Below are 15,697 nucleotides of genomic sequence, written 5' to 3'. Positions count from 1 at the left end.
AAAATAATCTGGGGGTGTGGGGAGTAGATAGGAACACAGAAATAAGTTTTCTCTTTCTCCATAATAAATAAAAAGTTAAAAATAAATAAAAACAATAATGTTAAAAACAAGCCAATTTCCAGTTGATGCAGAGACCCTGTAAGGCAATCCGAGACTCTCTCAGCCCTTCAAAATAAAGTCAACTTCCAAACTGTGAAGTCACCTGCCCAGAATGCCTAGTCTGAGATTCTCTGAATTTCTGAAACTTATCATAGACTAACAAAATACTTCACTATAATCATTCATTTAAAATGTCAGATCATGACACTTCGCTGCTAAAGTCTCAGTAGCTCCTCATAGAACTCAGAAAAATAGCTGAAGCCCTTTCAATGGTCTACAAAGCTCCCCCTACTTGCCATCCCCTGTAGTAGCCAGCCTGAAGGTGACCCCAATGATCTCCACCTCCCAGTATTTGAACTCTTATGTAATCCCCTCCCACTCTGTTCCAAGGTAGCCCTGTGTAATCAATAGAATAAAGCAGAAGTGATGGCATGTTATTTCTGAGATTAGGTTATAGACACTGCAGTTGCCACCTTGGTTGCTTTCTCTCTCCCGTGAATCACTCATTCTGGGTAAAAACCAGCTGCCATGTCATGAACAGGTCCACATAGAGCCCACCTGGCAAGGAACTCAATTTTCCTACCGACAACCTCGGGAGCGAGCTTAGAAGCTGATCCTTGAGCTCCAGTTAAGCCTAAAGGAAAGTTTTTCTTAAAGGGCCAGGCAGTAAATAGTTTAGTCCTTGCAGGTCATATGGTCCCTACTGCAAACTACTCAACTCTACCATTGTACGCAAACAAAAAATAATGGGTATGGCTGTGTTCCAATAAAACTTTATTTACAAAAAGAGGCAGTAGTTTGTTAACTTTTGCATGACTGCAGCCGAGGCCCACAGCTTGACAGCAATATCGTGAAACCCTGAACGAGGACCACGCTGGTAAGCTGCTCCTTAGATTCCCCATCCTCAGAAACTGTTGACTGTTTTAATCTGCTACGCTTGGCATGACGGAAATAACACGCCCTCCCCTATCACCGCCCACCCCGCAGCACACATACCCCTCCACCTTTCTAGTTTTACCTCATCCTTAGACTCTCCACCACACACTCAGCTCAGCAGCCCCTTTGTTGTTCCTTGAATGTAGCAGAGACACTGCTGCCTCAGAACCTTTGTTCTGTTATCGTGTCTGGATGCTTCTCCCCCAGGTATCTAGTTGGATCCACTAGCTCCTTCAGGTCCTTCCTCAATTGAGCCCTTCTCAGTAAAGCCTTTCCTGACCCTATAGACAAATTCAACATGCCTCCCTCCCTACATCCCTTATCTCTGATTTTCCTTCGTAACATTTACCACCATGTACCATACATTTTGCTTTGTCTTCCTCCACTGGAGTATAAGCTTCACGAAGACAAATGTTTCTATTTTGTACTGCAGTATCCCCAATGCCAGCAAGCAGTTGCTCTCAATAAATTTGTTAAATGAATGCGCTTGTCTCAACTAACCTGCCAACTCCTTAAAGGCATGCATATCTTACCTGGCAGAGTGTACCCAGGTCCTAGCACACAACATCAAATGCTAAATTAACTGTGTTTCTGAAAGATTACTCTAGGGGAGAAATTAAGGAGGCAGCTTCACCCAAGCCCACTGTTTAATACTACCCATGTGCACAAGACCAGCAGGTATCTTCACCTAGATCCTTCCTCTGAGCTCTAAACCTACGCTATATTCAACTTCATGCTTGACACCTTCTGGACCTCAAATTCAGCATGGCCTAAACCTACTCTTGCCTTCTTCCAATGTTACCAAACTTGGCAAACGCCACCATCTAAGCACACTGTATGTCATCCTTGACATTTCTCCCTTTCCACCAATGTCCATCACCAAGTCCCACAAATTTTATCCTCTGAAAAATCTCTAAAATCTATCTACTTCTCCCATCTCCAACACCTCTTACCTACCATCATGGGTACAGCCATAAGCCTCCTGTCTCCCTGCATCCAATGACTGCCACTGAAAAACATTTTTCGTAACGCAGACACTGATCTTTTTCAAAACGCTCATCTCATTACACTCCACTTAAAATTCAGTAGCTTACCATTTCTCTCGATTAAAGGCAAGCATCAACTTCTGTCCTGCATGTGCTGGTTTCTGCTTACCTTTCCAGATTCTTCTCATAACCAATCATTCCATTCCAGATGCACTGGATGCCAACCAGATCCTCAATGTCCCAAGAATTTTACCTATGCTGTTCCCTCTGGCTAGAACACCCTTTTCTGTTTACCCAGAGATTACCTGGCCTGTTCTAGGTCAGCTCAAACACCCTCAGTTACTTTCCTTGACTGCATCAAATTCCTTTTTAAAACCCCTCTTCTTTGTTGTACTTTACATGATTATTTGGACAGTTTCCCTCACCATACCTGGAAACAGGCTGTTTTTTCTCCATTGCATCCACAATGCTCAAGAGCAAGCACATAGTAGGATGTCGGTAACTATTGGTGAAAAACATGAACAATTTAAATGGGGCAGAGTTAGGGAGTTGCTGTGTAACATTGGTGAGTACTTAAAACAAGGTCTTAATAAGAGAATTAAAACTTTTAACACTCCCAAAACCAATTATATTCATCTGTATTAGGTCGGTATACTCAAGATCTGGCAACATGATTCTACTATCAGGACTCACAGCCCATGCCTGAGGTACTAATACTACCTTGGGACCAATGGAAAAGTAAACTTATATGGCTCCCATAATTCTCATCTACAATTTGGATTTTGACAAACCATGCTGCTTAAAGCTCTCAAAGGTTGCTTTACTTGGGATAAAGGGTCTATCTACTAAAAAGTTTTAATCAACAGAAGACCACCATTTTTAGCATGATCAGGAGGGCGGCTGAGAGGAGAGAGAAGATTCCAACTGGCTGAGTGAATTATTATTCAGACAAGGAACACAGAAACAGTGTACTGGGCAAGATAAAGAGTTCAGATTTGAAGGTTTTGAGTTTCTAGTGCCCACAAGGCATCTGGACAGAGACCTCTAATGGGCAAGATGGTTTAGAGCAGTACTATGCTCAACTCATAAAGCCTTTAGGCTAATTAGGAAAGTTGCCCCTTTGAAGCAAAGGGCAGGAGTGATTCAATATTGAGCACCTATGTGCCAGAACTGTTCTAGGCACTCAGGATTTCATTTATAAACTGTACAATGATATTTGAGACTGTCAAGAGAATTGAAATACTTTATTATATAAAGTTATACCCAAAATTGTGCTTCATTTTTTCACTATATACTTTAACTCAAGGACATTTGTAAAAGTAGTACACTCCAGAAATCCTGAAAGAAATTCCACTAGCTATAGGCTATTTAAATACTGCTTACAGAAAGTATTAAAAAAACAACAACAGATGAGTACCAAAGAACTTATTTACAAAACAGGAGTAACAGATGTAGAATACAAACTTATGGTTACCGGGGATAAGGGCAGCGGGGGTGGGGGGTGGGGATAAACTGGGAGATTGGGACTGACATGTACACACTACTATACATAAAACAGATAACTAATAAGAACCTGCTGTATAGCACAGGGAACTCTACTCAATACTCTGTAATGGCCTATATGGGAAAAGAATCTTAAAAAAGAAAAGGAGTGCACGTGTATAACTGATTCACTTTGCTGTATATCCGAAACCAACAAAACATTGTAAATCAACTATACTCCAATCAATTTTTTTTAAAAAAAGTATTAAAGGGGGGTTTCCCTGGTGGCGCAGTGGTTGAGAGTCCGCCTGCCAATGCAGGGGACACGGGTTCGTGCCCCGGTCCGGGAGGATCCCACGTGCCACGGAGCAGCTGGGCCCGTGGGCCATGGCCGCTGGGCCTGCGCATCCGGACCTTGCGGGAGGGGCCACAACAGTGAGAGGCCCGTGCCGACGAGAAAGAAAAACAAAACAAAAAAAAGTATTAAAGGAAAGCCAGCACCATATAAACAGCATACACTTAAATCAAAGAGATGAATGCTTAACATACAGAGTAATGTTTTTTATTCACTGATAAACTGAAGGTCCATTTCCAGATGTTTCTCTTGTATACTTCATTTGTTTTGTTAGCAAGCAAAGCCCTGAAAGGGATGGCTTCATCTAGTCCTCAGACTCGGATCCATCTTCGTCTTGACTAATCTGGAAGTAACGAAGTTCGTAAGTCTCCTTGTCGGACGCAACCACACGAAGCCAATCACGAAGATTGTTCTTCTTAAGGTATTTCTTGGTGAGGTATTTCAAATACCTTTAAAATAAAGACATGAATTTCATAAAATACCTACTGTGTAAAGGCTTATTATATAAAATATGCACTGTCATATTCGTCTTCTGTGTTCCCAGTTCCCTCCAAAATCTTTCCTTTCATTTGTATTAAGCATTAGCAAGGGTGCTAGGGATATAAATATGGCAGCATCTCAACCCCAATTAAAATCAGTTTATGCCCTATCAAAACCCTTATTTCTCCCCTCCCCAAATAAACTTTATGCTTAAGAGCGTAATAGTAGTTTCCTCTTCAGTCTTACTGCCACATTAGATTTTTTAAACAATATACGATCTTATTCTTCAAATGTTATGTACTAAAATGTCAACATTCTCTTCCCCACTATCAACCTCCCTAACCTTAATCCCACCTTGGATAAACAAGAGGCAACCCAACAGCGCTGAATCCAATTCACAAGTTTAAGATTATCCAGTCTTGCAACTAGCATATGGCTCAGTCCTTATAAAAAAGCTTACAGCAGGCCTAATTTCACCATTCCAGCCATTCTCACCGTTTACATTTTACAGCAATCCTGAACTCGGCAAGCATTCGTCTCAAGCCTCCCTGCCCTTTGTTAATGTTGCTCCCTGTTAGAAATACTTCATTCCACTGGCAACGCTAAGCTTATTCTCAGGTTCTCTGCAAATTCTTGCTTTACCAATCTCTACCTTCAATGTTACAGTACTGCATTTATAACAATTATCTGCATGTCTATAAGATCCTTGAAGACAGATACTTCATCTCCAAATACCTAGTGATTAATTCATGACCACAGCTAACATGCACTGCTACCACCTTAATCCAAGCCCCCATTTCCTACCACAATAGGCTCCTTCAGTTTCCACCATCAATCTTCCTCAGCCACAACAATCAATTCCTTAATTTGCATGGCTCACTACTGCATTTCATTTAGATGAAGCTTCCCCTGACCACTTTATACATCAACCTTCTTCATGCACTTACACAGCACTTATCAACTACTTAATATTGCATTTCATTATCTCTCTCCTCCACTCTAGAATTTAAGTTCCTTGGTAGTGGGTACTTAGTCTGCTTGGTTCACTGCTAGGCTACTCAGTCCTGCAACAGTGCTGCCATGTATTATTTACTATTTGCCAAGTAAACTGAATGAACGAAAACGGGCTGCAACATCAACGTTAAAGACTTTACCTTTGATTGGCGGCTTCTACTAGACAACCAAAACTAAGAAAGTTGGGACACTACTCCCAAGTTACACAACAGATATGTTTCTTCAAACGTATTCTAATATTAAAGCACCCAACACTGTTAAAAAAAAATACCATGGAAAACAAATACCAACCTTTTAGAGAACTGTTTCTCAGAAGCAACTGTGATTTTACTCTTGAAGCGTTCAATGTGAACGACATTCCCAAGATTTCCAGTTTTTCCATTCACTTTAACCTTCTCCCGTAGAAACTGTTCCTATTTTAAAACAGAAAAAATGCCACACTAGGGAAGAAAACCCTAGATATTCACTAGGGAAGGTACCCTAGGAACAGAGCTTAGGTTAAAATCAAATATTACATACTCAATTCATTTTTAAGATGATAAAAAACAAGCTGAATTGAGTGATACTTACAAAATTTCCAGAATCAAAAATTCCATCTTCTACTGGATGAGTAAGGTCCAAATTAAACTTCCAGGTTGACTTCTTAGGCTTCTTGTCTTTCTTCTACAGAAAGTTAATATAATTATGGCTCTCTACAAGAATTTATTCACTTTATACACAAAATCAAAGATCTGTATCAGTGCAGTATTGTACAATGAGGCTATATACATGAAATGGTGCAAAATTCTAAAAAAATTGCTTAATACTTATCAGATATAACCTAACTTTTTTTTAACCAGGCTATGTGTAGGGGGAGTACACTCATTAACTTGGTTAAAATCAAGTTTCATGAAATCCGATGGAAATTTCCCCTGTTCACCACATAAGTGCCTCACAAGTGCAAAGCTCAAGAAAGTGCAAAGTATATGCTGAGCTACTACTAGTTTCCTTCATCAGAAGATTCCAAAGAATCCTATTTTGCAAATGGAAAAGAATAAGAGAATCAATCTACTTTCTACTACAAGTTAAAACTAAAAAATACCCACCTAGCTTGGTTTGAACCGCTAACCAGGCCCATTTTGTTCAAGTTATCAAGACTTTAAGTTTTGTGGGCTTCTATTATTGATATTTTCCAGACCACAGATGTTCAATTTTAAATTACTAAAGGCACTACTTTAGCACTGCCATCCCCACTGCAGATGGGGAAACAGGTAGTGTACCACCTAGTCCAAGCTCAGCCGCCTGCCAGAACAGGATATTCTGCCCACTAATGTGTAGGGAATTCAATCCTTAATGCTGTTATGGGTGAGGAAAGGAGAGGGGAGAGATACCTTTAATCTGGTAATTTTTTTTTAAACATGTATTACTTAAGTTTTCCATACCCAAAACTTTTAGGCCAATACCGCGGAATAAGGCTACACGTAAAATCCAACCAAATGGATACCAAGCACTAAAGCCAGTTTGCTTTCTTAGGCAGTGGCATACTTTGTGCCAAAAAAATTTATCCCGAACTTGGAACCGGTAAAAGAGAAGACTAGGAACTGGCCTTGACTGGGCAATTTATACCTTTGTTGGGGCATCGGTTAACTTCGGAAAGGCAAGTAATTTATCTGGGGGGAGAGATAAGCCCAGAGGGCTTTGGACATTATCTACTTTCGTATTTAACCCAGCAATTTTACCCTAACATCAAATGTTCTTTGGACCGGCTTTAACGTATTACTGGTTCCCTTATTAATAAATAAAGTCTCTGAAGCATGTTCCTTTTCTATTTGCTTAAGAGTCGTGGCTTTCACCTTTAAAAAAAAAAAACTCCTTATGAGATAATGAAGAAACTTCTTCCCCAACTTAGTTTTAAAGTTCTCTGAAACTTCTGCAACCGCGGCTATCCCGGGAGTTGAGTGTCTCGGATGTCCCTCCGCCCTGGCAAGGCCATTCGACCGGGCCTGCCAAATTACCCACATTTGCTTCCTAGTGCAAATAAACAGGTTATCATCGGCGTTACCAGGCACGAGGGAGAAAAGCAATGGCCCAAATTCTGTCCCACTAGCCCCGTTCACCGTCGTGCTTCCTCCTTCCCTGCGCTCCCACAACCGCCCATCCTAACCCAATTCTGGGCCCAGCTCGAACTCCTCCAGACCACATGGCAGTTGCCAGGAGTCAGAAACTTATAATCTTAACATCCTGGTTGTGTTCCTGACCCAAGTCTCCATTTTTACCCTTCCTCGACCTAGACTTTGACGCTCCCAGCTCGCCAGCTGCAAAAATCATCTACATCGGAGTAATATACTCCCAGCGAGACCAACGTCACTCACCACGGCCATCTTGCACGCCGGCAGCGCGATCAGAGAAAAACCGAGGGCCGGCGGCACACATTTATACCAAAGCGTGCTGCGTCACGCGCCGAGAACGTAAGATCGCCGCCTCCCGGAAGAGAACTTGGGAGGAGCGCGGAGGCTAGTAACCCAGGAAACCGGGGGCGTAGCCTGGAGGGCACTAGGCAGTCACTTTTCCTGAGCGTCCACCAGCGGCGGTAGCTGAAACCGTTCACGATTTTACGCTGGTGACGACAAACGCTGGTTGACCACAGAGGTCTCTGCGGTTGCTTGCTGGGAGGCCGCTCCAGATGCACACACCCGAGGGATACAGGAAACATTTTTCACTAATCGCCTGGATCTTTTTTCCAATCAGGGCAAGGCAATGTCTCAGGTTCCTTTGGGATCTCCTGTCTTATATTGCATATTCCAGCAAAAAAAATTATTTCTGTATATATGTTTTTAAGTCTTGTTTTCTAAATGACTGTTGAGGGAAATCAGTGTTTCAGGGAGCCAAAACAAACTTGGTTCTTGAGGGGAAAAAAAAACCCCAAAACGAAAAAACAACCCCAAAAAACCTTTCAGCGAAGAATACATAGTGCTCACTTGTTCACACATTGTGTGTAATTTATTCTATTTTATAGGTTTTAGAGTTAATCCTAGGACTCCTGACTTTCATCCAAAATGCCTCGCAGTTAATATTCAAGGAATATTTGCTGAGACCTAACTACTAAAATGTAAAAGACACACCAGGATTGGATGTGCAGTGGTGATAGTCTTGATGACAAAAGGAAAAAAGAAGTAGTTTTTGAGTTTTGAAGGATTGTAAGTTGACGTCGTTTCAGAAAAGTGGCATGCCTCTCAGCGTTTTGCAATATTTTTTGGTGAGGCTAAACTGTCATGCGGGGGACCAGGGGTAGCAGATGGGGTGGACTTTTGTTGTTAATTTGGAGGGTGACCCTAGAGAGTGACAGCTGTGTATTTCCTTTATGACACTGATTAGTAATAGTGAGAACTATACTTTAATGAAGCATACAACGTGTAGGTTCTAAAAAGAGATGTTGAATTCCTAGAAGAAATCCGTTTCAAGATTTTTTGCTTGTTTGCCTTAAGAACCACCATGACTTCATTTGTTTTCCAAACATTAAGGGGAAAGAAGAGCCATTGGCATTTTCTCCTTGAGGGCTGCCCAGGCTGAAAAGCAGAAATGATCCTTGTACTATTGGATGTTTTGAAAATAAGCCATTAATTGAGGCACTTATTACTTTGTTGCTTGTTTTTGGCAGCCTTCCATGTCATGACAAAAAATCCTTAAGAACTATTAAGCCATTTGTACAAAGTGGGTATTAAAAACAACATGTGTTTCAAAATAACTAGTAATCCCCAAATAACTAAATAGAAGCTATAACCGAAAAAAACTCCTCTTAATTAGGAAAAAAAAAAACCTAAAAAATATATTAACTGCAAATGGGCAGATAAGATAGTAAGGTTAAATATTGTAAATAACCAAATTTTACACACACAGAGTCTCTCTCCCTGTCTCTCTCTCTTTCTCTCTCTCTCTCTCCATGTATATATATGTATGTATATATATATATATACAATGCCTATCAACACCCCATAGATATTTTTTATTTTGACAATAGATTCTAAAACATATGAAATAATAGGTGTCTAAAAAGAGCCAAGACAATTTAAAACAATGAAGGGAAGTTGTCTTTTCTGCAATTCAAACATAAGATCCTATAATATATGATAGATACATTTCTGATATATTATAAACTTCAGTCATTGGATCTATATGATAATGGAGCCTGAATAGAGCAGTAAAATAAAATATAGAAGGATATGGCAGATTAGATTCACAGAGAAACCCTCGCATGTGTAGCCACCTTAAAAAACTGGCTAAAATATAGTTTTATCAATAATTTCTAATGTATGGTTAAGTTGGTGGAAAAGTAAAAGAATTTTTTTGGAGACAGAAATGACCAGTCCTCATGCTCATACAAGTTTAGGGCTAGAATTAGGTCTGCTCAACTAGCATGAGAAAGCTCCAGCTTAAAAATGTAGTTTAAAAATATGCTTGGCTTGGTAGTGCCAGGCAGAAGCAAATGCAAATAAGTGTCTTTAATATATTTAAAAGTTAAACTATTTAAAATACGATAAGGGAACCAGGGACAGTCGAAATTGGCCAGGATTTTTTTTTTAAAAAAAAAGAACAGGACTTCCCTGGTGGCGCAGTGGTTGAGGGTCCGCCTGCCGATGCAGGGGGCACGGGTTCGTGCCCCGGTCCGGGAAGATCCCACGTGCCGCGGAGCGGCTGGGCCCGTGAGCCATGGCCGCTGAGCCTGCGCGTCCGGAGCCTGTGCTCCGCAACGGGAGAGGCCACAACAGTGAGAGGCCCGCGTACCGCAAAAAAAATAATAATAATAAAAGAAAAGAAAAGAACAAAGTGGAACTTCTAGAAATTAAAAATAGAAGATCTTTAATTAGAAAAGTGGATGAGTTAAACAGGAGAGTAGACAACAACTGCAGAGAAAATTAGTGAATGGGAAATTACTTAGAATAAAACATAGAAAAGCAAAGAGATAGAAAATATAACAGGCAGGTTAAGGGACAAGGATGTCAGAGTAAGAATGTTCCAGTTATGTCAAATGGGAGATCTAAAAGGACACAATAGAGGAAATGGGGGAAAGGGAAAATTTAGAGAAATAACAGCTGAATTCTTAGATTCAGGAAGCCCAATAGACCTCAAGCAGGATGACTGAAAAGAAACGCACACCTAAACACATTGAGTGAAACTTCAAAACACAAACGCAAAATTATTTTGAAAGCATCCCGAAAGTAAAGCCAAAATATTTACTCACAGGGGTTATATTAACAGCTGACTTCATATAAGCAATAATGGAAGCCAGAAGCAGAGGATTATTATCTTCCAAGTGCTAAGAGAAAATAGCCATCTCCCTAGAACTAAAAAAGTATAAAACTATCTTTCAAGAGTAAAGATGCATTTAAGACATTTTTAGATAACACAACGGAAAATCTGCTATCAGCAGACCCCCAGGAAAGGAGCTCTGAAAAATATACTTCAGGATAAAGGAAAAGAATCCTAGAAAGAAGGCCTATGGGCCAAAAGAAATAGGGAGCAAAGAAAATGGCTAACTTGTGAGTGAATCTAAACAAACACCTACTGTATAAAAAAATAACATGTTTATTTTGTGGGCTTAGGGTGCTAGTAATGTTCTGTTTCTTGATCTTGGTGGCGGTTACATGAGTGTGTGTAGTTTGTGAAAATTCATCAAGCTGTAAATTTGTAATCTGTGTGCTTTTCTATATATGTATATGTTACATTACAATTAAAAATGAGAATAGTTTAAATTACTGTACGCCCAATTAGAAGAAATGAATACCGAAAAATACAACTTAGAATTTACACAAGAAAAAACACACTATCTGATTAGTCCTCTATCTTTTAACTAAATTGAATTTGTAATTAAAACCTTCCCACAAGAAAAACACCCATATAGCTTCACCAGTGAGTGCTACCACACATCTGAGGAAAAAATAATGCTAATTTTAACAGACACTTTTTATGCCCAAACTCACACTTGGTCAGCTTCCCTTTTAATCCAGAAGAGGGGAGCATTTATCCACAGTTTCCTGTCCCCCACTGGTCAATGGTTATACATGGGGTGTTAACTGCCTTGTATTTCCAAGTTGTACATGTGTAAATGAGTGTTAGTAGGGAGATTCCCACGCCTCTCCTCAGAGAAGCCATAGAGATAAAAGGTGAAAAATATATGGGGAGACACTGCCAAGTTGCACCTGCCCCAAATTGCCACTCCCTCCTTCTTTCTCTTGAGTGGACAGTTCAGAAGAACATTCTAGGGCGTCCCTGGTGGCGCAGTGGTTAAGAACCCACCTGCCAATGCAGGGAACACGGGTTCAAGCCCTGGTCCCGGGAGATCCCACATGCCGCGGAGCAACTAAGCCCGTGTGCCACAACTACTGAGTCTGCACTCTGGAGCCCGTGAGCAACAACTACTGAAGCCCGCACACCCTAGAGCCCGTGCTCCACAACAGGCGAAGCGAAGCCACCGCGTTGAGAAGCCCACGCACCGCAACGAAGAGTGGCCCCCGCTCGCCGCAACTAGACAAAGCCTGCGTTCAGAAACGAAGACCCAACGCAGCCAAAAATAAATAAATAAATAAATAAATAAATAAATAAAAAAAAAGAAGTACATTCTACATCATTGCATGGAAGATCCCAGCAGGATTAAGCCTCACTTGTCCCCAGCACATTCCTTTTTGCTTTTGCTCTTTCCCACTTCCTGGTTCCTTATTTCTGTTACCTGGGATCATTTCCCCAAATAAACCAAATGTATGAAGGCTAAGACACCAAGTTTACACAAACTCTTTCAGTCATCAAGTTGTTTATATTAGTAGAAATATTTATTTTAATATACTATAATCACAGATATCTTATTAATAAAACCATATCCAGCAATCTGTTATGCAGCAAGTTGGGCCATTATTTCCAGTGGATATGCAATTGCATATGTACAAAATTTTAAATAATCTGCAGATAAATTATCAGAATTAATATGTGAATTATCAGGATTGCTGGATACAAAGTTTAGGTATAAAACTCAATTGCATATCTATAAACCAGCAATACATTAGAAGATGAAAAGTAAAGAAGATATTTTCAATAACATAAATATATCAAGTACCTATGAAAAAATAAAAAATGTACAAGACCTCTACACAGAACTATAAAATATAATTGAGAAAAATTAAAGAAGACTAAATAAGCAGACATTCATTGTGCCTTGACTGGAAGAACCAATATAATAAAGATGTCAGTTCTCTCCAAACTGAATTATAGGTTCAATGTGATCACAAACAGTAGCTTAACAGATGTTTCTTTCCTTCCTTCCTTCCTTCCTTCCTTCCTTCCTCCCTCCCTCCCTCCTCTTTCTCTCTCCTTTTTCCCCTTCTTTCCGTCCATCCATCTATCCATCCTTCCTTCCCTCTCTCTTGAAAACAATTTGAAAATTTGTATGGAAACACAGATACCAGAATAGCCAGAATATACTTGAAGAAGGAAAAATAAAGTGGGAGGACTTGCTCTATAGATTAAGATTATTTTAAGGATACTATAATTAAAACAATTGGATATTGTTTCACGGTTAGACTTACAGACCAATAGAATAGACAGCCCAGAAATAAGCACACACAAATGTGTGTTTTTGCCATTTATGACAAAATGGCACTTAAGAACAGTGGGGAAAAAGTTCTCACAACCATCATTTTTTTTCTAATTATTTTTCTAATATGCAAATCCATGTACACCTGCAAAAACATAAACCTTGCAGTCAACGTAAAACTTTAAAATCCACACTACTATTTTGTACTGGAAAGATTATAGATATTTTAATGAATGTTTGTAATAGTCTAATAAACATTTATCCATGTAAGTACCAATATGTATTTTGAACCACACACACACACACACACACATACACACACACACACACAATGTTACGACATTTAAGCAAACAGGCTCTGAACAGAGTTTTCTGTCATGGTGCATTTGTATTTCATACATCTGCTTTTCCTGCAGCTCTGTGTCTGTACTGGGTTTGTGCATCACACAAAATATCTTACAGGATCAGATGGTGTACCTCAGTCTTACAGCGTTCTCTTTTGGAAGACCTTAGGACTGTTAACATCACAAAGGATCACACTGTAACATAGAAAGTAGACAGTATTCTGCATATCTGAAATTTACTTATTATTAAAACTCACTTTATTTGCTAGAAGCTTATTTATGAAACTGGAATCTGTAAATTTCCCTTTATCCAAACCTACCAGTATTCAATGTTACCACCATTCAAGCATTGTATTAAAAAAAAAAAAGATTTTGTATATGTAGGAAAAATACCATTTCATCGTTTTTTTTATGGAATTTTTTCTGTCTGCACCATGTGCTACAAAATGGAGCATGTTGAGTGTCACGAGGCATTGCACTACCCATCTCCAAAAAAAATCCTCAAATGACATTGCAGACAAACAGTCCTATGGAAGTAAACTGCACAGCTTTGACAAAGGATGTGCTATAGCCCTTCTGTGCAAACAACAGTCAAGTGCTGAGGAGAAACTTATTACTACTGAAGAATATTGCTTCTAACTCCTCCAACTTAAGAATGTTCCTCGTTAGATACTCATAAATGAAAGTTAAGGGTATCAGGCAGGGGAAATAGGAACTGAAGTCGCTGCTTGCCCTTTACTAATTTGATAGGAAAGCATTAAAACCTATGATTAAGAAAATGTATACTTGCTTCAATTCATCTCTTCTCTCAGTATGTATTTAGAAAAACCTAAGTAATTTTTAAATTATTTTTAACAATTGCAGTTTCAGAAGTAAGATTTTCTCGTTACAGAGTGCCACAGGAATTCTGAATAGTTGATCAGCCTTTAAAATGAGAGCAAGTATCTTTTTTCATTGCTTAATTTTATTACTTGTCATTTTTAGCTGAGTCATTCACCTGTTTGTGTCCATTTGGAGTATTTCCACTTTTCACTACTATAGACAATGCTTGAGGAACTTTTAAATAACAAAATTATTATCCTCTTATGCCGAAAGAAATGCTCATGAAAGGAAATATAGAGAAGCAAAAAAGATAATGCATAAAAATATCTAAAATCCCACCTGCTTAGAAATAGCTATTTAATGCTTTGGGGCTTGAATGTTTATGAATGTGTATTTGTATATCTATATCATTTGGATTACACAAGTAATTACATACATTTGTAAATATTGGTTGGTACTATACACACTTTTTTGAAATTTAAAAAACTTTTTATTTATAAATTATTTCAAACTTACTGAAGACTGTAAAAATAGTTCAAAACGCACACACATATGTTATAAACATATAAATATAAATGCATAAAAATCTGGATAAAGGATATATAAATATATATGTGTATGTCTATATATCCTTTAGATTTTTACCTATTGTTAGCATTTTGCTCCACTTATTATTTTTTCTTTACAGTATATCTATATATCTATAAATCTTTTTATTATATCTGCATTTTCAGTCGTAGTTGAAAAGAAGTCAAGTTATAGAGAAATTCACCCATACTGCCTTCTAGGACTTAGTTTATTGTTTCAATTTGGACCACTGCTTCATTTGGAGTGTATGTTGTATGGAATTCATTTTATTTTTTCCAAATTTATTTTTTCCCAATTGTCCCAGCACAATTTAGCTAAATTAATATTTGCCCAGTGGTTTGCAATACCACTTTCATCAAATACTAAATTTCTGTATGTATTTGGGTCTATTTCTAGACTTTATATTCCACTCTATTGGTTTAGCCTGTTCATTTGCCAGTACCTCACTCTTTTCATTATAGAGACTTTGTAGCAGTTTTAATTTCTGGTAATGCTAGTCCCCACTCATAGCTCTTTCTTTTCAGTATTTTCTTAGCTATTTCTTGCAGGTTTATACTTCCATATGAACTTTTTAGCAACTTGCTTAACTCCATAAAAAAGCTTGTATTTTTGAGGGGGCTGCATTAAATTTATAAATCAAAAGAGGTAGAACTAGCATCTCAATAACATTGAAATATCAGCCAAGAATAAGGAATGTCTTTCCATTTGTTTAAGTCAACTTTGTGTCTTTCGGGAGTGTTTTATAGTTTTCCTCATATACGTTTTGAACATTTCTTTGTATGTTTCTTCATTATATTTCATCCTTTTGTTGCTACTGTAAATGAGGTTTTCCTTCCATTTTATCTTCTAATTGGTTATTATTGTTTATAAAACTATTGATTTTTGCTTGTTAATCTTATATCCTGCTACTTTGATGAATAATTTTATTTTTTGAGTTTATCATTCATTACCTGGGATTTTCCAGGTATACTATCAGATCATCTGAAAATAGAAAAGTTTTTTCTCTTACTTTTACAAGTCTAATGTGTCT

The 15,697-nt window shown here is 38.6% G+C and overlaps 1 protein-coding gene across 1 annotated transcript; it reads right to left on the bottom strand.

The window, feature by feature from the left end:
• Positions 1 to 4,051: 4,051 nt before the first annotated feature.
• On the bottom strand, positions 4,052 to 7,745 carry RPL22L1 (ribosomal protein L22 like 1). Its single transcript, XM_029213771.1, has 4 exons — positions 7,704 to 7,745; positions 5,923 to 6,015; positions 5,644 to 5,765; positions 4,052 to 4,307 (listed from the first exon to the last, which is right to left on the bottom strand). The coding sequence occupies exons 1-4, from the start codon at positions 7,710 to 7,712 to the stop codon at positions 4,163 to 4,165; spliced, it is 369 nt and encodes a 122-aa protein (XP_029069604.1). The 5' UTR covers positions 7,713 to 7,745; the 3' UTR covers positions 4,052 to 4,162.
• Positions 7,746 to 15,697: the final 7,952 nt, after the last annotated feature.

This window comes from Monodon monoceros, unplaced genomic scaffold (assembly GCF_005190385.1).
Source record: "Monodon monoceros isolate NGI ecotype Baffin Bay Population unplaced genomic scaffold, NGI_Narwhal_1 Super_Scaffold_11, whole genome shotgun sequence".
Lineage (NCBI taxonomy): Eukaryota > Metazoa > Chordata > Mammalia > Artiodactyla > Monodontidae > Monodon > Monodon monoceros.
The sequence above is the reverse complement of the archived record's forward strand: the minus strand, read 5'-3'. Positions and strand labels throughout refer to the sequence as shown.